This window comes from Gadus chalcogrammus, chromosome 14 (genome assembly GCF_026213295.1).
Source record: "Gadus chalcogrammus isolate NIFS_2021 chromosome 14, NIFS_Gcha_1.0, whole genome shotgun sequence".
Lineage (NCBI taxonomy): Eukaryota > Metazoa > Chordata > Actinopteri > Gadiformes > Gadidae > Gadus > Gadus chalcogrammus.
Genome location: NC_079425.1, coordinates 8888555 through 8911574, shown reverse-complemented (window position 1 = coordinate 8911574; position 23020 = coordinate 8888555). Strand labels below are relative to the sequence as shown.

At 43.7% G+C, this 23020-nt stretch overlaps 2 protein-coding genes across 4 annotated transcripts in view; one reads left to right on the top strand and one right to left on the bottom strand.

Moving 5' to 3' along the window:
• Positions 1–1790: 1790 nt before the first annotated feature.
• znf395a (zinc finger protein 395a) lies at positions 1791–14127 on the top strand. The gene is made up of 10 exons (XM_056608638.1): positions 1791–2653; positions 4207–4519; positions 5566–5807; positions 7299–7405; positions 7600–7802; positions 9678–9778; positions 9893–10238; positions 10575–10664; positions 11803–11927; positions 12154–14127. The coding sequence occupies exons 2-10, from the start codon at positions 4331–4333 to the stop codon at positions 12263–12265; spliced, it is 1515 nt and encodes a 504-aa protein (XP_056464613.1). The 5' UTR covers positions 1791–2653; positions 4207–4330; the 3' UTR covers positions 12266–14127.
• The window catches only part of LOC130404045 (Golgi apparatus protein 1-like), a 31488-nt gene continuing 22357 nt past the window's right edge, over positions 13890–23020 (bottom strand). Inside the window, exons 23-27 of one of the 3 annotated variants that reach the window (XM_056608636.1) lie at positions 22280–22387; positions 19589–19709; positions 18273–18379; positions 17588–17695; positions 13890–14786 (exon numbers count right to left, since the gene is read on the bottom strand). In XM_056608636.1, coding sequence (XP_056464611.1) covers positions 14694–14786; positions 17588–17695; positions 18273–18379; positions 19589–19709; positions 22280–22387 — 537 coding nt within the window. In that variant the 3' untranslated portion in view covers positions 13890–14693. Of the gene's footprint in view, positions 14787–17295; positions 17696–18272; positions 18380–19588; positions 19710–22279; positions 22388–23020 lie in introns of those variants that run through there. The other 2 variants (XM_056608635.1, XM_056608637.1) reach the window with 2 other exon arrangements.

The following is a 23020-nucleotide window of genomic DNA, read 5'->3' as shown; positions in this document are numbered from 1 at the left end:
CAAAGGCTATATTTTTTATGTGCTCCTCTGCCAAGCTGCAAACAGGAATATTTGTGTACTTGGTTATTCAAAACTAACTTGACCTACATTGTGAAATAAATGTTATCATTTGTAACTGTGATATGGGGCATTTACTGTACATTACACTACATTCCATTTGAAATATTGTTCCAGCCAGGTATATTGATAATTTATTACTTAAATGATAAACTACATACAATTGATGTTACAAACAATAAATCCATCGGCCACTCCAAACAAGATTGAATGGCCCTTTAATTGATACATTGTCATGTTGATCTATGCAACAACAAAAAACCTTGCTACCAACAAACCGGTTTAGTTTTTCAACCATTTGTTTCAATCTCAAACTCTGAGAGGAAGAGGTTTAAAAATCCAGAAAATACGATACGAGTGTATTAACTCTGACCTCCGCTTTGTGGTTGAGACGATTTAAAACTTTCAGACGTTCATTGGATGAGTTCATCAGATGTTGAAATCAGTTGTCACTTGCTTGTGAGTAGAATGTGGGTGACTAGTTGTGGTAGCCTACGTGCCAAGCATTGGCTAAAGGCCACAGAGGGTGACTCAACGCAGGAAGGCGTGCAGAAACGCACGTTTCAATAAACCCTGACGCAACAGTCAGAACGACATCTTTGCTGACCGTCAGACAACCGAAATATTGTGCTTAAAGTCATTGACACACCAACCCGACTTAAAAGAACTTGCCTTGACAAAGGCCGATTGTTGCGTCGCCTGTGTGGCCGAAGAGTTGAACAGGAACACACCTCTTGACTACAGCAAACGGCCAACTAGTAGCCTACCTACGTTCGGAGGATGCTTCAGAGGAAATAACTGCATACCAGCAGGTGGTGGTGTCTGCCCCATTTCCTCCGAGGATCTAACTAAATACAATACATTTTGCCTATACCAAAATACATAAAAGATAAGATGGAGCAGACAATGGACAATTATAATGTCATGTCTCATTGTACATCTCAAAACAAAATGTCATGATCAGAAGATTTATAATTATTGATAAAAAAAATACCTTTCGACCCAATTTACATTAGGCTACACAGACTACTCTTATTCATGATGCTGGTTATGACATGCCCTTGAGAACCAATCGAGAGCAGAGCGTTATGGGGATGGGATTTACCAATGTTTTGTGATGGAGAGGAGACAGACAAGGGCTCTTTTGTGGTCCATTAATTCAGCAATGGGAGAGAATCAGGCTTATTAATTATTGCCCAAATGCATATAGGCTAGCTGAGCAAGCGGAAAGGATAACTGTTGGAGTATCAAGTTATGACCTCAGAAAGTCATGAAGATACCCACTGATAAACGGCAGGTCTCAGAGGCGATACAGACATGCATGTGGACCTACCTGCTAACCCATTGACCATCGTGGCTAGATTCTAATTATTCAAAAATGATTTTTAATGACTGTATAGTGATCTTTTAATCAATCATTAAAAAGTTGTATTTATGTGGTATCATAATTGTGTTAACACAAACTAGACAGAATACCACAAAAATAAATATAATCGATGTGCCTAATGTAAAGGTAAATTGATGATCCGTCTCGCCATAATGGACATAAAGGCCTAATCTCATGTCGACTCAAGAGATTTAGATCTAGTGGACTGATTCTTTACACTATTGTCATAGTATGTTTTTGTGAAGTGGAACGAGTGAAGTAAAACAGTATACAGCCTAGCTGCCCGGGACACGTGGTTCCAGCTGTATTTGAAACATGTCGACCTTCCATTTTGTTTGACATAAAGCACTTCCCAACCGGTAGCCACATGCTGTTTAAATGTGCTTACGAGTATTGGTACTTCCCCGGGAAGGGTAGCTCTTTCATTTTTGCACGTACTGCACGGGAGAACCGTATGTGAAAAGGGGCGTTATTTGACTGGTAGTGAGTAGTCGTGAGTCTGTCCCAGAAGATATAAGCCTTTTTCCCCCTCGGAGTATGTTGTGGAATCAGAACGCAAGATGTGTGTACAATAGACAATAAGGTGCAAGGTTGGGTCGTACAGAAACGGCGTTTACGACGACCTTATACTATCCGTGCATTTGTATTGTGTTATTATCATTCACATTACGAAAAAACAACTTCATCATGGCCAGCGATGCCAATTTATTTGAACTTGCAGCATGGTTATTGTGGGCTTTCTGCAACCTCAACTCTGTAAACAAGTTATATTTTAGGGGTGTGTGAGCTGGAAGCCTGGAACCAACCAATGAGCGCTGATATCCTTCCCACATGGTCACTTGTTTACTACAAGTACTGCAAACCGTTGAGGAGAGACATACTTGAAAACGCGGACAGGAGAAGCTCACAATGCTGTTCACCGAACCGAAGAACATTGCAAGAATAAGAGAACGACTAATAATAATATTAGTTCTGTTATTGACATCTCAACCCGTCAATTTTCGTCGTTACTGTTGCTCGCGAGTTATCGTGTAGAAAGCCTTTACTTTATGATAAGATAGCAAGTCGTTCAGTTCCGCCGTGGAAATCTGCTCCGGGTTTTATTTCCTCCTTTCTGCCAACGTCTCCGGGCGCAGAAACCAAGCAGCATTTCAAGTTGCAGCCGGTCACAGCGAGTCTTGAAGGGGGTGTGTGCACGCATTGACAGAGGTGAGTGCACGAAATGCATTGGAAGTTTTGGGTTGTTTTTCTGTATAATTCTATCCTTCTTCTGGTTTATATCGTCGAAAAGCTGGCGGAACACTGCGATATGTATTCGAGCGAAGGAGAGAGTCGACCTTTTGAAACGCCATATTTACTAGCTTAGGGTATTTTAACGCTAACGTTACTCAAGAAAAGGAACGACCATGCGTTGTCCTCTCAAGCCAAAATATTTTGAGAGGCCCTGTGACCACATTATTGTATGACAGACTTTACAGCCTACTAACAGTCAACTAATGATGTAGCCTCGCAAAATAATTGGTATCAAATAATGTATCTATTCAGGTAAGCTATTAGCCTATTATATGAGTTATGTTTTTTAACAATATTTCAGATATTGCTCAGTTTGATGTGTACGTTTGCAGGTTTAGATCTACAGATCTATATTTTCTGCATGTGCATTTGTTCAAACAACAATATTTAGTCAACTTTATAGAAAAATATATACTTCAAGATCATGCAACACACATATCGTCAATTTACTGTTCAATACATGTCGGCTGCTTGTGACTTGATTTTGTGTCATGCATGCCGATTATGTGCCATTTCTTTGTGGCCTCTCACTTTGTTGTAAAGAGAAACACGATGGACAGTAGCCTTCAGTACTGGCATGCGGTATTTCAGAGTTGGCCGCTAGGGGGTAAACCCGCCCACTGGAGTTGTTTATCCAAAGGACAAGCCAAGTTACCCATTGCAGTTGCTGGTCCGTCACAACACCGTCTTCAGTATTCTCAACAAATGTAATACGTTGTTCATGGGTTTATTGGACGATTTATAATATCGCGTTATGGAATACAGTAAAAAAATAAAATAAATTATCATAATTTATCTCGGATTTTCTTTTTCATTCTTGGCAAATAGTTGGGAGGCTGCATGAAGCGAGATAATCAATTAAGATAAAAGTGGAAAACGATGATGTTCTAAATGTAATATAGCGGAAGAAAGTGTGTCATATACTGTCTTTAGAACTAATGTATAAAAATGGAGTTTGTTGCCATGCGTACCAGCTGTGTTACTCACTCCCTACTGGAACTTTCAAAGGGGGTGTGTAAATGGGGGAGGGGTCGCAGGGGAACCCAAGCCCCCACTGTTACCATTTGGCTCTCCCTCCCTTTCACTTTAATGTCTCTCGCTCGACCTTTGTCTCCCCTCTCCCTCTTTCTCTGCCCCCCCCATCTAATCCCACCCCATCAAGTCTCTATGCTCCTAATGGGTAACAGGATAGGGGCACTCAGCCCACCAGATCCCGACCCCCTTGGGCCTAACTGTAAATTATTGTTTTGTTTTCCGTAGAACCAGAGTCCCAACACTGTCCGTGTGGCTTGAATTTCACCCCTCATTTAGGGAAAAGACTACTCGGTGCACGCAACCATACCCAGAGTATTGTTTTGGTTCATGTCAACAAGAAATACATGATGCAAGGGTGTGGAAAAAAAGAGTGTCATTCAAAAGCCATCAATGAGTCGCCAACCTGACCAGTGTGTTCCCCTTCTTTCTTCCAGAAACATTGTGGCTCCATCTGCCGCGTGATAATTAGAATCTTTAGCAGGGCGCTGTTTCATCAACAGCACGAACCAACCGACCCAACAAACAAACAAGACCGACTTCCTGGCCAGATAGACAGCTATGCTGCCCAAGATCCGCTTGGGGAAGCGCTCACCACAAGGGGCGCTAGTGAGCAGCACCTGTCCATCGGAGGGAGGTGACCACCAGGAGCGAGGAGGAGGAGGAGGAGGCGTTAGCCCGGTCACTATGACAACGCGGCCGGTACCAGCCACAGCCTTGGGGAAGATAAAGCTGCACCCCGGACAAAAGGTGAGACTGTCTTGTCAGTCAGTCAGTCTGTCTGTATACTATACCTGTCCACACTGCACAGCTATTCTTTTAGCTTCATGTAGACTAAAGCAGTCAGCATACTACAAAAAAAGTTTAGCATAGTTGGTAGAACCAAAGAACCTGATTGAGGAGGAAACACACAAACACAAGCCTCGCCAAACTTATTTTTCGGCACGTGCTTCACCTCCAAGACTTTGTAACTTAGTAAAAGTTGACATCGCTGCAGATGACAGCAATGCAAAAAAAGGCGGGATTTCAAATGAAACATGGTGTCTCGTCTTATTTAGGGGTGCAAAGCAGTACGTAAACATGGCGCTGCATTACCCATACGTTACCATCTTAAACCATCACAAAAATATTGTAAGAGGAATCCTTTTGGAGCTGGCTAATATATATTGAAATGATAAAACTAAAGCATTGGCCGCTGCACAATCATGACGTTGTGGAGAAACTCAAAAGAGGTTTGTTACCCAACAAACCTCGCGGCTGGGTAACTCCCCTGGGACTCCCCACTTGGAATATAGCAGCACAGTGCTGATGTGTGGTGGTGTATTGAAAACACACATTTAATATCAGTTTAAAAGTCTGGTATCTTTTTTTTTTTTTACAGTGCCGCGTTTTTGGTGTGAGGTACGTAGAATGCATAAAATACAGCTCCAATGTGATGATAATTATAATTTTGTAGAATCTATCGAGGACTTTTTTGTCCATGGTGCTAAAAACAAAAAAGCTCCTACAAAACGAGCAACCGAAAACTCGCTGAGATTGGGACTGTATGAGATTGAACAGTATCTATACATCTATATCTCTCTATATCCTATAGTGTATATATGCTATGGTGTACATATATTTGCCATAGTGAACTTTATGGGGATTTCCTGCCACTCGTAAATACTGGAACAGTCAGCACCCAAACCGAAACTTCATTGATCATGAAACTGAGAAGGACTTTAGCCTCGGCCAGCTGAAATAAAACGATAGCATGCTGCCAGCTTACCCCCTCCCCCCCCCCTTCTCCATCCCAGGTGTATGTGCGCTGTGGCAGTCGCGAGTGCCCCGGCGTGGTGGAGCAGCACAACCACATGGACAACCAGGTGTCCGTGTTCCTGCCCGACCAGGCCCGGCACATCCTGAGGAAGACGGAGGACGTGTGGACCTCGCCCTCCGCCCACCTCTTCCCGTCTCCGTCCCCCTCCACCTCCGCCTGCCCCGGCCATCCCGGGGACGGAGCCCGCACAGTCTCCTCATGCATCGATGTCCCCAGGAGGTGAGAGAAGCCGCTGGCGCACCTGAGATAACCGCAGGGTCATGATTTGGAGTGGAACTTGCAACCCAATCAAACGGCACCAACATTACGCTAAAAGATTAGGCTAAAGTCCTGCAAAAGTTCCACCTGGGCACAGGTGGAACTTTTGACAAGTAAATAGAGATCTAGGGCCTCTGCAAATGTGCAGAATAGAGCTGGCGAACGCTATGGGTGCGTGACTCCAGTCAGAGAACCACAGAGGGTAGCTCTGGTTTAACAACGTTTACTAGAGTACAATTTGGTGGTTCTCAGGGAAAACGGATACAACATATATATGAATAAACAGTAATTACACACATTAGCCATTGCGTGTTTAACATGTAAACACATAAGCCATAACACTTATCTATATCCCTGTGTAACCCAGTGTAACCATGTCAGATAGTTTGGTTCTCTGCTTGAATGGTAGACAGAACAGAAACAGCAACTCAAAGGTAAACAACCCGCGATAGATTGACAGTTATAATCAGCAGAGGTGGGCAGTAACAAAGTATAAATACTCATTAGTTCAGTTTTCAGGTATCTATACTTTACTTAAGTATTTATTTCCTGAAAACTTTTTTACTTTGAATCCTTACATTTCAACACAAATATCTGTAGTTTCTTCTCCTTACATTTTCAGAACGGGCGTCTTACTGTAGTTTAAATGGCGTTGGACGGGAGATCCAGTAGCGTAGCAAGTGAGGATGGATGGAACAGTCCTGTTGAGACGGGGGAATTTTTTAGGCTTAATTAGACATTCGTTCTCGTTTTCAGTTCTGCTGCTGACATTGAAAACCGATTTGCACATTGGAGTGAAGTTAATGTAAAGGGAAAGGGAAAATGGTTCGGGTGATATTCATTTGACGTGAGGTTCAGTTAGCTTGGGCCAGAAACTTCAGGTAGAAATGTGAGAGGGCTACTTTTTACTTTGAGTACATTTCAGAGCCTGTACATGTTCACAGTAAAGAAGTTGAATCAGTACTAACATTTACCAGAGTGATTTTTTTACACTACTATCTTACTATCTGTACTTTGGTAAAGAATGTGTGTACTTAGCCATAACAGCTAATCAGAGACAGAAACTATATTTCTCTTAAAGTGCTAGTGACTTAATGCAGGGAAACTCAAATCAGTAGTGTGCAAAATGTTTTTATTCAACATGGAGCAGGGTGTGTTGAAGGGATTTTTGGCCGATGAGCCATGGATTTGTGAATGTCACCCCGCATCGAATATTCGATTACACTTTCATACCAGCAGCTGATTATTTGACTGGACAATTTGAGTCATTCATATCCCTTGTGTCTATTTTAACGGTCAGCATCGATGCTTCTAAAATGACCAGTGGTTGTGCCAAGCCGATGTGTTCTTACCATCCAGCCTGCCACAACAAACAACAGCATAGCTTTCTGTTTCTCTCTCTTTGGTTACCGACTGAATGCTAACATTTTGCAGTCTTTCCTCCAACCATAGAACTGCAGAGGAGGTGGATATGGATGAGATGATGGCAGCCCTGGTCCTTACAAGCCTGTCCTTCAGTCCTCTGCTTCACAGCCCCAAACAAATGGACACACCAGCAGGTAAGCTCAGGGTCGTAGTAGTTATAGCAGTAGCCGTAATATAAGGAGTGTGTCAACAGTCGCATTTGTAAGTTTAGTAGCAATGAGTATTATGATAATTGTAGAAAATGCATATGGTCTTAGTGTCTGTTTTTCTGTGTGTGTGTGTGTGTGTGTGTGTGTGGTTGGATGGGTTTGTGTTGCATGAAAATCAGCTCTCGGCATGGAGTGTGCTGGCGGGGAACTCTCGGACAGTGGCAGCAGCGGCTACTGGAGCGTTGGCCATAGCAACGGAAGCCCTGCCCCCTCCCCACCAATCATAGAGGCTGATAGTGGCCTAGCCACACCCTCTGACGAGGGATTGGACATGGAGCTGGAGCAGGTTCTATTTGAGGAGCCGGCACCGAGGAAACGCAAGGTACGGAGACGAGAGAGAAATCGAAGCGCAAGCCTATCATGGACTCTATTATTATATTGATTATCTCCTCTCGACGGGTGCAAACATGTAGCAAATAACTTACCGCCAAGCAAATCATAAACGATGACAAAAGCATTATAGGTTATATCACATAACCGCGGCTGATTCACATTGCTGGCCCTGTAGACCCCGCACATTTTGCATCAATGAGCGCCCAATATAGACGTCAACATCAAAGGGGAAGGTGAAATGTTTGGCAGCATAGTGCACACTTCATGATGATGCAGTTCAAATTACGTTGGGCCGTGTATTCAAACGTAATTGTTCTGGGGCCGTATTCACAAAGCATTTTATCTTACCGCTAGGAGTGCTCCTAACTCGCGCTAAAACATTTTACGTAGGAGTTTTTTCTTAAAAGTTATTCACAAAGCCGCTGAGACCTACTCTTACTAAGGATAAATCACAAAGAGTGAACTAAGAGTGACGCGCCGTTGCTATGGATTACGTCAATTCTCGTGCACGAGTTTAGAAGCGGTCAGTTCGGTGATTGGTTGTTCAGACGAGCCCACTGAATCACCGAAAAACAAGGAAATAGCCTAGGCTAGAAATGAATTCCTATTAAGTAGTTATAGTGCAGTTAGCAGAATACACGCATGATGACAATTTTGTGCAGACCACGATAATGACGTTGTAGCCTGCACGTTCAAGAGAGAGAGAAAGCAAACAATAAAAATACGTAAAATCTAAAATAAAATAAATGTTACGAACTACCCAAGTGTTGACTGATTTGTGCCAAGGTGTTTACCTAAAATGTGTTTTCAAAGTGATCCCTAAATGCCAGTCCACTCGGTTCCACACGGCCAAATTCCTTGTAATGTTGATCGCCATCATCATCATCATCATCATCATCGTCTGGCTGTGGAATGTTCCTCCGCTTGCAAAGGTTGTGTAGAATGGCACAGTGATTAGGCTACTGTGCTTGCCCTCTCTGGGGTGAGGCGTATTTCGCCGTGGAGGACATGAAACCGATGTTTCATCTGCCCAATTCCTCTCTCCACAACATTTCGTGTATGTTTGTGTGCTCGCAAAGAGCCAATACGATGTGTTTTACGCATAGGACTAAGCGTAATCTGCGTAATCACTTACATGTTACCCTTTAACTGTGCTCCCGGTTGTGGATTAAGGTAGGGTGTCTAGAGCCACGTATTGCATGGATAGTCACTGTCACCCAGCAAGTGACACCCAACTGGTACATCTCAAAAAGCTGCCTCAGACCGCTCACCATTAAAATGCGCGAATCATGGGTAGCTGAAGATCCAGGCCACTTTGCAACAACATCCAGTAGGCTATGTTAAAATTTGCATAAAAAACAACCTGCGTGTTGATGGAATGCACTTTCTTCCTATTGACGAACACGTCCTCGTCTTTTGATGGCGATATTATTTTTATTTTTTATAAATTATATATATTTTCTTATAATTTATAATTTTTATAACATTTTATTTCGGGACTAATCGGATTATTCCTGTTAGTCGGGGATGTTATTGCATTGCGATTAACTCCACAACAAGTTTAATACCCTAACATTTCGTCTCGTAGGCATTTACGATTCTTTGTGAATAGGTCTTACTGAGTTAGGAGTCCTCTTGAGGACTTTTAAGCTCTCCTAGACTTAGGTGCTACTTTTAGGCCTAAAATACTTTGTGAATTGCTCTTAGTGAAAAAAGTTAGGAGTCCTAAATTTAAGAGTGACACGCCCATTATTTTTAGGAGTTACTCCTAAATTCGCCAGTTAGGACCTACTTTTAGCCCTAAAATCCTTTGTGAATACGGCCCCTGATTTCTTACATCCCTACCCTCGCTGTTGTCCAACAGAACTCCATGAAGGTGGCCTACAGGTGTCTGTGGCCCACCTGTGGGAAGATCCTCACGTCTGTGGTGGGCATCAAGCGGCATGTGCGCACGCTGCACCTCGGGTGAGACACTCCCCCACTCACAATTCAAATCCGGTCGGATCTGTGCACGACCATGTGTCGCGTCGCCGCTCTCAGACCCTCTCATCTAACGCGGTCGCGTCTGCTGCTGCTCAGGTCTGGCGGGGAGCACGAGCGTTGCTCCCGCAGCGAGGAGGACTTCTACTACACAGAGATCCACCAGAAGGAGCCACCGGGCCAGCCCCCGACGCCGTCCCACCTCAGCCTCAGCCCCGTGTCTCCAGTGCCCTGGCCGGCGCCCTCCTCCCCTCCCCCGGCCTCCCCCCATCCTCACCCCCCATCCCTGGCCTCCCCCCATCCTTGCCCCCCTCCCCTGGGAGACGGGGCCCTGTCCGCCGGCGAGCCGGGGGACGAGTGCCAACAGGCCAGTCTTCTGAGCAAGTCGGCCCCGTCCGGGTCTGGCAGAAGCCCCTGGCAAGTCCAGTCAGAACACTCCTATCAGGTAGGCCGGACCGCCTTCTTCTGAGCCATGGTCTAATTATCTTTTTCCAGTTAAATGTTGGAACTATTCAATACATTATCAAGGTTTTCTCAAGATATCGGCGCTTGCATCACAAGGCTATCTAGAAATGATTTCCGTGTATAATGGTGGGATACCAGAGATAAAAAACAACAAAAACAAATAAAAGCTCAATGAAACGCATGATGATCGTGTGTGGATTTGAGACTATAAGCGCATGCCATCATGGGATAAAGGAAAACAGCCACCCCTCCTCCCCTGCCTTCCACAAACAAGGCATGCAGCGATTTATGGGTGTGTTTTGATGGGTTTCCTTAGGCCCCTCCCCCTCCCCTCGAGGTGACTCCGGCGTCTTGCAGCTCAGCCTCCCATTGTTGGACCAACGCCAGTAGCCTGCAGAGCAAACAGGTAAGCATGCTCCTTTGTCCCCCAGGGGGTGCGTCCTGACCACAGAAAGGAGCCCCTGGCGAAGAGACATGCAGGCTTGCAGGTCTTGTTTGAGCAATGGGGACCATAAAAAGCTGTCAAAAATAACAAGCTGTCAAAGCCGCCAGAATATCCAACCCAGAGCTGTTGAGCCGAGAAGCTGAAACCAAAACAAGCGATACATATGTATTGCACCTTTTTATAATACTGTGGTTGTGCTGGCCAATTGACAGGCTTCAGCATGCAGTAGTAAGGGTAAACTCGTAGTGCACCTGCTAATATAGACAAGTGTCCCTGAATCGCCTAGGGTCGAGCTGTGCCTCCAACTACAAAATACAATGGCATTACATTTGACCTCAAAAACGTGTCCAAATATTGGGTAATACACACACACCCATGAACAAAGCGGCTTTTTTGTTCATCCCATCGTTATTTTCGAAATCATTCGGCCACAACTTACATTCACTGCAGCAAGCATGTAAAAACAGTGGTTGACCGTGCAAAGATATCCTTTCTCACAGAGGGGTTGTTGGCCTGGTGTTGTCCACCAAGGAAACAGTGTTTGGTTGTTGAAAGCAGGCTGATTTGTAGCCGTTGCCCCTGAGATGGGATGTCCTGGATATTATCAAGCCAATCCCCCTGCCTATTTGATCAGATGTTCCATAACTGTGTTGCCCTGCTCACTCTGAGCTCTGCCATCTGCTGGAGGCAAGCGGTAACTGCAGGGTATTTTTTTAGAGAGGTAAACAACACGTGGACAAAGAGGTGGGCAGGGCAGCTGCCACTGCAGCAAGATCAGACAAAGGCGTTAATGAAATCTTAACTCTCGTGCATTGGTTTAGGTGTGTGCACAAACATGATTCATGCATGTAATTACATACATACATGCATACATGCAAGCATACATACATACATACATACATACATACACATGAATAAATTAAAAAAAATTATATTACCGTAGTTAATATTCTCCATGGGAGCCTTAACATTTAAAATATGAAATCAAATGAAACTTGGCACACTGGCTTGCTTTATCGGACGCTCTCTGACCTGGTGAGGTGAGTGTGAATGTAGGGCATGGACTCAATTCTAACCAAAGGCCATCTCTCTTCTTCAGGGGGCAGTGAAACCGTTCAGAGTGCGCTCCGTCAGCGTGGGAGAGCAGTGGCAGCAGCAGCACAGCGCCCCCGCCAGGACCACTCCCACCAGTGCATCCCCTCCCCGCTGCCACTGGCCCACCAGGTCAGCCCTCACTGAGGACATCATGTGCCATGTTGTTATGTCGACGTGTAGATGTGTTTGGTCCAGCGGATTGGTCTTGGCACGGCACATTATAGATGAAGTGAAAGTGTGTGCGTGTCAAACCAAACAAGAGATGAGACAACGATAGTACGAAATATCTGAATACATTTGGAATAAAGGAGGTTGCAAGACTGTTATTTTTAACCCCCGTCCCTCCCTCTCTCAGGCGGGTGCGCGGTGAGGCCAAAAAGTGCCGTAAAGTGTACGGCATCGAGCATAGGGACCAGTGGTGCACAGCTTGCCGCTGGAAGAAGGCCTGCCAGCGATTTATGGACTAAATAAAACCGCCATGTTGAGAAGAATGACGAGGAGGCAGCCTCCTCCCTAAGACGTCCGCTCCTCCTTCCAGTACTCCTTCCCTGGTGACTTTGTTTCCTTTTCTAATATACAAGAGAAATCATGGCATGTAATTTTGTACTCCTCTTCATGTCTGATTGTTTACTTTACATCTGTACTTTATCTAAAGATGTTTGCGACGGTGCTTTTGATGTGTTAACCAGGGCAGCTATTTGACCTTTCTTAAATGTTTGAGTATTAAACCATCCCACACTGTCCGAATGCCTCTCCTGTTGGAGAGAATCAGCAAGGGTCTCCCTTATGGAGAGCAACATTCACACTATTTCAAGCACAACCCGTTCCAATCTGTAATGGGCACGTTTAATTCCAAAGTGCATCATCCAAACGTTTTTTAAGTCTGTGTTGCTCTAAAGTACGACATTATTTGACCTGATAAAGGCCCCAAAGTGTATGTATTTAGTAAGCAACAATCCTCATTTGTTGGTATTAGAAGGTTTGTTTAGTTCCATTTTGTCCCTTTTGACTTGAAAGCAATCATGTAACTTCCAACCCCCTTCCTGTCCCATTTGCTTTTTTTATTCTTGCAATTGCAAAGAAATATGTATTGTGTCTTTATGTAAAGCTGTTCCTTTACAAAAAAGTCGTCTACATTTAATTTTTCGGTAAATATAGCATGTACCTTTTTCTTTAAGCCTCATTTATCTCTTGGGAGAGGGATATAGGTGCATGGACTTCCCTAGATAAGTTCATGTGAGAGAAGCTATAGCATAGGCTCCTGTTATGTTAGTCGTTCATTTAACCTGCACTTTTAGTTGCTTGAAACCTTTCGTTTGCTCATTCATGTTAGGATTCAAATCACTTTTTTTGAATCTCTAGTGTTAAACAATACTCTTATTAGATTCAACTTTTTTTATTTGTATTAATGCTTGGCAACAACACATTAACAAAATGGGTGCCCAAACATACAACTGTTCCTCATGGACAGATTTTTTTTTGGTCTGCACTTAGTTATGCCTTGTTGTAGGAGAACCAGTTGAAAACCAAGCCACGTTATGAACATCACTGTAGCGTGGCGTCTAATGCAGTATTCATTCAGAGGAGCTGTTGCTGTCCATACAGATGTAGCACTTCAGTCACACAACACAAGGAGTACTAAAGAGACGGACTAAAGCGGTGTTATTTGACATTAAAGCCTTTCTACATGACTGTTGAAGGACAATACCGGTCTGGTTGATCAAACTCACATCCATGTACCTATTCTGGTGACGATCATTTAGCGTGGGACTGTAGCACTTGTCATTGATTTACATTTAGTGGCACACTAAATGCTTTTAGGTAGAATAGTTAAAGGACGTTGATTTCAGGAATTCATTGGTCACAATTACCCTGTATTGCTAACCAATGTTTTAGTGAAGACAGGATGATGGTTTGATCACCCAGACTTGTATTGACCCTTTAAAATGGACCTTAATTTATGTATTTTGGAAAAAATGTTTGTCTTTTGAAAAGTTGACAAGATTTCAAAAAGCATTTCTGGAAAACCAATGAGACCAGAGAAATAAATGTTTGTATTTATATCGTTCTTTATACTAAAGGTGCTTTGTATGGATCATAAGTAAGTAAAAGTGATAAATCTTAGAGGCACTTTTTTTATAAACCATGTGAAATGTTTATTAAATACTTTGTAAAAATGGACACTCGTTTTCTTTCAATATGCTACAGATGCACAAGGTTACGATTATACACAGCAAATTGCTTTTGTCCAGTTTAGGAAACTGGTGTTAAACTATTGTATATAATTATTTATTCAACATATGACTCAAGACAAGGCCAAAATATGAAAATCTGCAGACAATTTTATTAAATCCACAAATTTTGTATGTACAGCAAAATGAAATCTCACAATGTTAAATCTGTTACCTCAATATTACATGGCATTATCTCAAAACCAAAATAAATTGCACACCCATAACCTTTATACACAGAGGAAGATGTCATAATCATCTACTCACTTTTAGCAGACGCGTGTCTCCCAAGACAAGAAAAAAGAATTCGGAAAAAGTCTGAAGTGTTCAGTTAGTTTCAGTCAAACAGTAAGCTTTCCTCCAGACCAAGCACTTCTGTTACATGCGCTGACATGAGCTCTTCGTTCCTAATAATTGTTTCTTCCCCCTTTCAGAAGTCAACCTTAAATGGTCAATCTGAAAGCGCTATAAATGGTCAGCAGCATTACAATTCACACAGAATTCATTTAGAAATATCTGACTTCATCATAATGAGAATTTCCTTGTGTGCATGTTAATAATTTTGCATGTGAGAAAAAAAAAAAAACTTTATTTACTGGCACCATTCAACCAGCCAGCAAAATTAAAATGGAGGAAGCCTAACCATTGGCATCTCCTGTGAACATTAGTTAAACTGACGATGCTTAGTCTCTGCTGGGAAGGATTTTTGTGCAGTAGTCCATATTATGCGATGAAGTCTTGCTCTCCAACTTACAACCTGTATAAATAAAATACAATTAAATAAACTCTCAAACTTGAAGTAGGTCTATGTTAGTACTTTGGGTGATATGGTGAGGCGTCTACTTGCCCAAAACTCATTGCCCCCCCTCATCACCCCCCAAAAGCAGCAAGCTAGAAGATTCCAGACGCAAGCTCAGAACCCACACTTAGCAGCATTAAGTGTTTACTTCATCGAGGGAACATGAACATTTTCCTTCACAAAGTATGACTAACAGGTTTTGGGCTGGAATAAGTAAAGAAAAAGTTAATCCTGTTATGGGTCACAAGCTAGGAATTTGAGATTTCCTGTATTCTTTAGATTTAGTCAAACCTGTTTGACATACTGAGTGATACACTTTTGAAGAAAGTCACTGAATATTGACAACTAATGTCGTTCTGAAATCAGTTCAGTATTCAGCCAAAGCAGTGGTCTTGGATTGAACAAGATGTAATTATGTGATAGACCAATGTTGGACTGGAGAAGAAATAATGATCAAAGAGAGTGGACACACCAAACACACTAGGGCACCTCAAGCAGGAGAAATCACTTGGCAACTCTTTTTAGAACATTTCATAACTACAAAAAAATATATACCGTAGTTGATCTCATATATGGCATTGGCAACAGAGAGAAGAATAACAATAAACTCAACTACTTAGTGCTTGATTTCTCATTCATTAAGTCATTCAGGATATTTATCTTTGTCCGCACAGTCGATCGACCCTACTAGTAACTGTCTTTACTCGTGGTGAAATATTTCAGCTGTATTTTTCTATTAGAGGCCTCTCTGTATTACAATACAATGTTCTACCAACACAGGAGGACTTTGTACGCCAGTCAAACATTGGCGCTCTGGCTTCTGAGCTCTGGTAACATTCCTACAATATGGAGACTCAAACCTAGTCACAGCACAGGTCATGTCATTTATTTTTAGGCCAAAAAAAACAACATTTCTTTTTACAAAAAAATAAAATAAATGAGCTAAAAAAGAATCCAGTTATTTTTCATTGTCATGGTTTTTCAAACCATTTCGATGGGCGATGAACTATTGTTGTCTTTTTGAGAAATAATATGAGGTCATCCCCATTCAAACAACCTCTGAAACACTTGGACGGATGCTGTTAGACACCAACCAAAACACACACATACAGACACACACAAAAACACGTCATTCGTTTGCACCACACATACACAAACAATGGCACAAGTACGCACATACTCAACATCTGCGGAAATCCCGTCTCATGTGAACATCAGCGATATGAGCGCCATTTACGGGCTGCCTGGTACGTTAAGTATTAAATTATATATTTGGAGAACAATATATTTAATAACAATATATTAGATCAGACATTAGCTGTTTAGCCAGAACTCAGTAGCACGTATCTCAGTAGTAAGTCTATATACCAGCAGGTCTTGGACAGAAATGTTGCACTATTTAACGTCATTTTTAATCAGAGACTGGTTGACAACAGGCCACTGTCAAAATAACAAAAAACAAAGCTGTTGGTGAATGCTTGTGTTGCCGCTGGATACGAGGCATTATCTATCCATTTATAATTTCTTCACTCCAATACAACGTAGAAGATGATCGGATATGTGCGAAAATGTGTTTGTTAACTGAATGGAAGTTTTAATTCAAACAGATCTGCTGTTTGTGTTAAACAATTGCAGTTAAAGGATGGACAGTGAATTGAGGAAAAGCTTAATATTTCTGTAAAATCATATTGAGTGAACTTCTTGATTTTACCGATCAGATTTGCATTTCCAGCTGATATGCCTTGTAACCCGAACACAAATATTCCCCTTTCACCACAAAAACCAAACATTTCAGTTCATATGACGTTCAGCCATGAGGGAAAATTCCCGTACTTAAAAAAGTTTTTCTTGATCACCAACAACTAAAAAAAAAATCGGGCACAAATAATAAATAAGGTTTTGAGTAAAAATAAAATAAAATAAAAGTGCAATGATTCAACATGGACTTTTACAGCACATTCTGGTTCTGCCGACTTCAGCTGGCAGCGGGACGGATATCACATACCGCTTCTATCATTCTGATCTTATCTTAAAGACGGTTCTAGACGCCGCTAGAGGGCGAGACTGGGTGCTCCGTAGAATTCGTATAAAGTATAGGAACGGGCAGAATCCTAAAAGCAAGCAAACTGTCTCACAACTGGCCCAAAGGCATTCTTCATAGGGTTTGAAACTGCCGCGAAGGAATATGCGAGCCCTCAGTCACTGGGAAAAGAAGAAAACCATTCCATTGGCCCGTTGGCTCAGGAAAACCTACCATTAACCCCGGAAATGCAGAAACAAAAAAGGTGCGGGTAGATTGTAGTGAGGACTCCCACCTAACTGTGTTGAGCAGCAGACAGCAGTTTCTAGTCCTCTTAAGCTTTGAGCAGTTAAAACAAGAGAGGAGCGAGGGGGAAGGGACGTGACGGGACGATGATCGAGAGAGCGAGAGTGCCAGAGAACCCAGAGCAGAGGAGCAGGAAACACAAAGAGATCCCATGTACCCAGAATGAGCTCCAGTTGAGGGCGTTGGCACTGTGCTGATTGGCTAGTCAAAAAGGACCCTGGAGAGAAGATGGGGCAATGTGATTGGAGGAGACGAAGAAGAGGTGGGCGGGGCTGGTCTTACAGGTGGGCGCGGGAGGCGGGGTCAGTGGCATAGAGGGGGGGGAAATAAGAGGCGGTTCTGGGAGAGTGGAAGCGACGCTCCAACGCCCCGTCTACCTGTCCTTGAGTTCTCGCGTGACACGCTTGGTGATGCGGCCACAGAGCAGACCTACCAGGAAGAGAACGCACACGCCAACCGCGATCATGAACAGGATGTAGTTCTTTGAGGGTGACGTCATCACCTGCATGGCCAGGTCAGAGAAACCCTCTGCTGGCGCCACCTGGGGGACAGACAGACAGACATAGGGCACATAATGGCTTCTCATTAATCAAGATACATGGAAAAAAAAAAGCACCATTAGCTTTGTTTAGTGCCGTTTGTTGCCACTGTGGTCAATCAAACACATTTCCTAGCTGCTGTCCATTTTCTCCTGTTTTTTGACAAAGTTAGGAGTATAAGCTCACCCTTTGTATTTTTGTTTTATTTAGAAGGACTATTTTTGTTTAAGGTATGTCCTTTGTGTTTGTTATATTGGCCCAGGCTCACCCTGACGTATAACTTATTTTGGAATTGATGTACATTTTTCAATAAATCCTTTTGTTAACATGTGAAACCAAGTCTCTTTTAGTGTTTGAGTTTGCTTTATTTTAGCCCCTCTATCCACTAGACTGGAGGGTCGTAACACAGAGTGAGATCGGCCACAATAACCACAATAACCAGCAGACAAAAGTTGTATTTCGCCGTAGAGGACTTTGCCATAAAGTACAAACAAATAAAATAATACCACTGATAAAAATAAAGTCGAGATCCGCCCATGACACTGCAATGTTTGTTATGGGATTGTTATCATTCGTTACCTTTGCAGCATAGCTCCACATGTCGATGCGGTCCTGCAGCCTCTTCTTGCACTCGGGCTGCAATCGAACCCTCTTGTCCTGCAGCGCCTCCATTAGACAACTCATCTCTGAACAGAGGGACAGAGAGAGCACAGATGAGAGGAAACCAAAGAGACAGAGAGAGAGGGACCGAGACAGAGGGAAGGAGAGACCGAAACAGCGGGAGAGACAGAGACATTTGGAGAGAGAGAGACAGAGACAGAGACAGAGAGAGAGAGAGAGAGAGAGAGAGAGAGAGAGAAAGGGAGAGGGGGGGGGGAAGAGAGAGAGTGAGAGAGAGAGAGAGAGAGAGAGAGACAGAGACAGAGACAGAGAGAGAGAGAGATCGAGACAGCAGGAGAGAGAGATCGAGACAGCGGGAGAGAGACCGAGACAGGGGGAGAGAGAGACCGAGACAGAGGGAGAGAAAAATGTCAGAGACACAGATGGGAAAGACGAGGGTGATACGGTGGCGGCTCGAGATATATCGAGATATAGTGAATGAGAACAAGGCAGGGCAAAAAGCGAAAAATATCAAACAAGTGGAAGACCGAGAGGAGGGCGGCGGGGCGAGAACGATGGACAAGAGATGGAGAGAATCCAAGCTGAGATGATTAAAAAACAAACGGCAACCAACACCCGCCCCAACCATCCTCCCAACTTTTGATAGCAGCTTTCAGTTCTCAAGAAGAGCACCTAGCCCATAGCGAAACTAAACGGCCCAGGGATTCTGCCCTCTAAACCCTTGAGGTTTTCAACTGGTCTTACACAGTGTTGTTATAACAAGCAGCCCGAATATTTTTTCATAATGGCCAGAAGGGCCCCGATACTGAATCAGAGAGCACAGTACGGTCCTCATCAGCGATTCTGATGAGGACCGTACTGTGATATTATAGAAGTTCATCGTGGGATTTAAAGTGACTTCTCCACTTTAAAAGGTGACATGTTATACCACCAGCTGTGAGTTTGATCAGCCATTACAAGCCGTTTAGAAAATCGGCCTCTTCTGACATCACAAGTGGGCGTGTTCACCTAGAGGTACGACCGATAGATGCACCCACTTGTGATGTCAGAAGAGGTCGATTTGCAAAACGGCTCACTTCTGGTGGTGTCATATGTCACCTTTAAACCTGAATATTAACAACGACCACTTCAATATTAACGACGACTACAATATTTTGACAATGATGCTGAATGCATTGTATGGAGTTCATAAGGCAAACATCTGTGGTTTGGTACCGGGGGGGGGGGGTCACTGTGCTACGTGTCAGTGTGTGTGTGTGTGTGTGGTCACTGACGTCGTCCGCGGCCCGGGGGGATGGCCGCACAGTGGTGCTTGAGGTCCAGGGCGCACGCCGTGTGCAGCACCGGGTCCACGAAGATGTCCGCCTTGCTCTCCTTCAGGATGTTCAGCACCTCCTGGGAACGGAGACAGAAAGCAAGCAAACACACACACACACACACACACATTTATTGAATTGATATGCATTTATGTATATAATTTTTTTATCATTATTTACCGATAATTTTGGATCTAAGGAGACCAATGCGAACAACATATTTTAAATTGGACCACTAGGGGGAAGGAGCTCTGCAGCTGCATGCAATCTTTGGGGCAATAATGTGCAATCATTAAATAAAAAGATCCCTGCAAAGGAATAGGACTTATTTTTTTGATCTATGTGCAGGACATGTCCTTATCGTCATTACAATCTCAACTCTCCTACACCCAAAGAATTTAGATGACTCTCCAGAGAATAGATTCCGGTGTGTGTGTGTGTGTGTGTGTGTGTGTGTGTGTGTGTGTGTGTGTGTGTGTGTGTGTGTGTGTGTGTGTGTGTGTGTGTGTGTGTGTGTGTGTGTGTGTGTGTGTGTGTGTGTGTGTGTGTGTGTGTGTGTGTGTGTGTGTGTGTGATCTTTTCTGCAGGTAATCTGTGGACACCAACTCACAGAGCCCATTCCGCTCCAGGTTGGAATTAAAACAGGCTGCCCTTGGAGTGCGGTGAACTTCATCCTTGCCATTAACCAGTGGCTCAAGTGGCTCGTTCAGTGTGCACCACCTGATATCAGATCCCCAAACCCTGTTCAGGGTTACGCTGATGATGTCGAGGTGTCCTCCAGAGACGAGAGTGTCATACATAACATGCTGGCCAGAACAGATGAATTTCTTCACTGGTCAAAGCTGGAGGTGAAGCACACCAAGTGTGCAGCTCTTTATGAGCGACGCAGTGGTGGCAACCGCTGGTATAAAGCCAAATCTGACAAACCGCCCTCCTTCACAATAATGGGGCAGCCTATCAGGGTCTACTCACGCCACGAGTCATACACCTATCTTGGCCATAACATCAACATTGCGGGTGAGTGGGGGGAGCAGGCACAGGAGCTATGTAGTGCCTATAAGAACAGAATCGATCTAATTGATTCCTCCCCACTCCCTGTAGTCATGAAACTGGACGCTATCAGAGAGGTGGCCCTTGCAAAGGTTCAACACCTCTTTGCAAACGTTCACATCCTGCAAAATGTCTTACAAGACATGAACAATAAAACAGTCCAGGCTGTCCGAAAATGGCTAGGGCTGAACTCACACTCTACCCGGGACCTCATCTTCCTCTCACGTAAAGAGGGGGGCCTGGGTGTCCCAAACGTGGAATGGATATACACTGCTACCAGGCTGACACACCTCCTCAGCATGCTCAACAATGATGACGCTACTGTCAGAGAGCTTGCCAGAGCTTCCCTCATGCTGGACCTCAGGAAGAGGAAGGTCCCTCTGGCCAAAGCAGGCCAGGACAGCTTCTTAGGCTTTGGGAGGAAAAGCAGCGGGAAACTGGACACACAAGCTGCAGGCTTTGGAGTTCGGTCGGACTGGCCGGACCTATATGATCTGTGCAACAGAATGTCAGTCAAACTGGAATGGACACAACACAACTCACACACAGCACCACAGGCATCTGATGCAGTTGTCACCGACCCTTCTGTAACCGCAGAGGCAACTGTATATCACAACGAGGCACAACACATACTACAGAACACTACAGCAAGGAGATTCCTTCTCAACATAAAACAAACAGAGACCAAACAACACTGGACTGGACTTAGAATGCAGGGAAAGCTAGCATGCCTAGACTTTGCCGACCACTCTGCTTCCCACTCCATGTACAAAAATGCTGCTGTTGGGGAGGACATCCTCTGTTTCAGTGCCAAAGCTAGGCTGCAGGTGCTACCTACCAAATACAATCTGGCATTATGGTATCCTGCACACCACCATCCACACTGTATAATGCACTCTGGCCATCAACTTGAATCAGTTGCCCATGTTGTGAATGGCTGTACTATGTACAAAGGACTGTATATTGCACGCCATGACCGACTTGTCGATCTAATTTCCAGTAATGTTAAGGAAGTATCTCTAGAAAATGTGACCATGTACAAACATTCACGCATCATGCCGGAATGGTTTAACAGCTCTATTGATTTGTTTTGTAACATCCCAAATACCCCTGATGTTGTGTTTTTAAACAGAGACAGAAGGGAAGTGCTCTTACTTGAGATAGGCTGTGTATTTGATCTGTACATGGAAATGGCTTTCAACGATAAAATCCTTAAATACCAGCCCATTCTGGAAATTCTAAGGGACCTAGGCTACCAATGCAAGCTAATAGTGTTTATTTTTGGAAGCTTGGGGCATGTCCACAACCGTGTTTTCAGTGGGTTAAGGCTGGCCGGGCTCTCCAGCAGAAAATCTAAACAATTAGCAAAGTTCTGCTCCGTATCAGCAGTGATAGGCAGCCTGGCAGTGTGGCGCAGGAGATGTTTTTTGTACCCTTGAACAATGACTTATCTTATCTCTGAAATATTTGAATCTTGTCTCTTGTAATGTGATTGGTGGATTCAAATAAAGAATTAAATGTGTGTGTGTGTGTGTGTGTGTGTGTGTGTGTGTGTGTGTATGTGTGTGTGCGTGTGCGTGTGTGCGTGTGGTGACGTACCTTCTTGCAGGCGTCCTGTCTGATCTTCAGCAGGTTCACCTTGAGACATTCCTCCACCTGCCCCGTCTGCTCCTGGGCCGCCGCCTCCTCGGCACACAGCCTGGAGATCTAGACGGAGGAGGGGATGGCAGAGACATGGAGCAGGTGGATTCACTAGGGATCGCTCAATGCCACTTTTTGGTTCACGACCCGAAACCCATACTGCAATCTTAAGTATAGCTGTAACTCATCCTGTAATATTTATCTAAATATTAATAATCGATGTATACGGGAATGAAGTGTATGCCATTAAACAAAGAATTATCAAGTCTTCACACAATAATGTACAGATCACCAGCTTCATAATACAAATCGACAAATATGATCACTAAGCATCGCCGTCAAACACTCATCCCCACCACCCACCATATGACCAACCCCATGCTCCTCTAGCCCCTCAAATATCATTTTCCTTTAATTCAATCTACCTTTAGATTTTAATCAAATAAAACTGTTGGCACTAGCACACAGATTTAACATAATTAACATTATCCACGAGAGTACCCATATGCAGGCAAAGGGACCATCTGTTAAAATGGTTTAACAGATTTTTCAAAAAGATTTAATCACCAACATAATGTGTATGTCCGCATACACATTACCATTAGACCGTGTGACCGCTATGAATGGTGAGAAATAACTCTGGCATGGTATGTAGTGGTAGTGATCCTATTATGAAGGTATTATTGTAGCAAAAGTCTT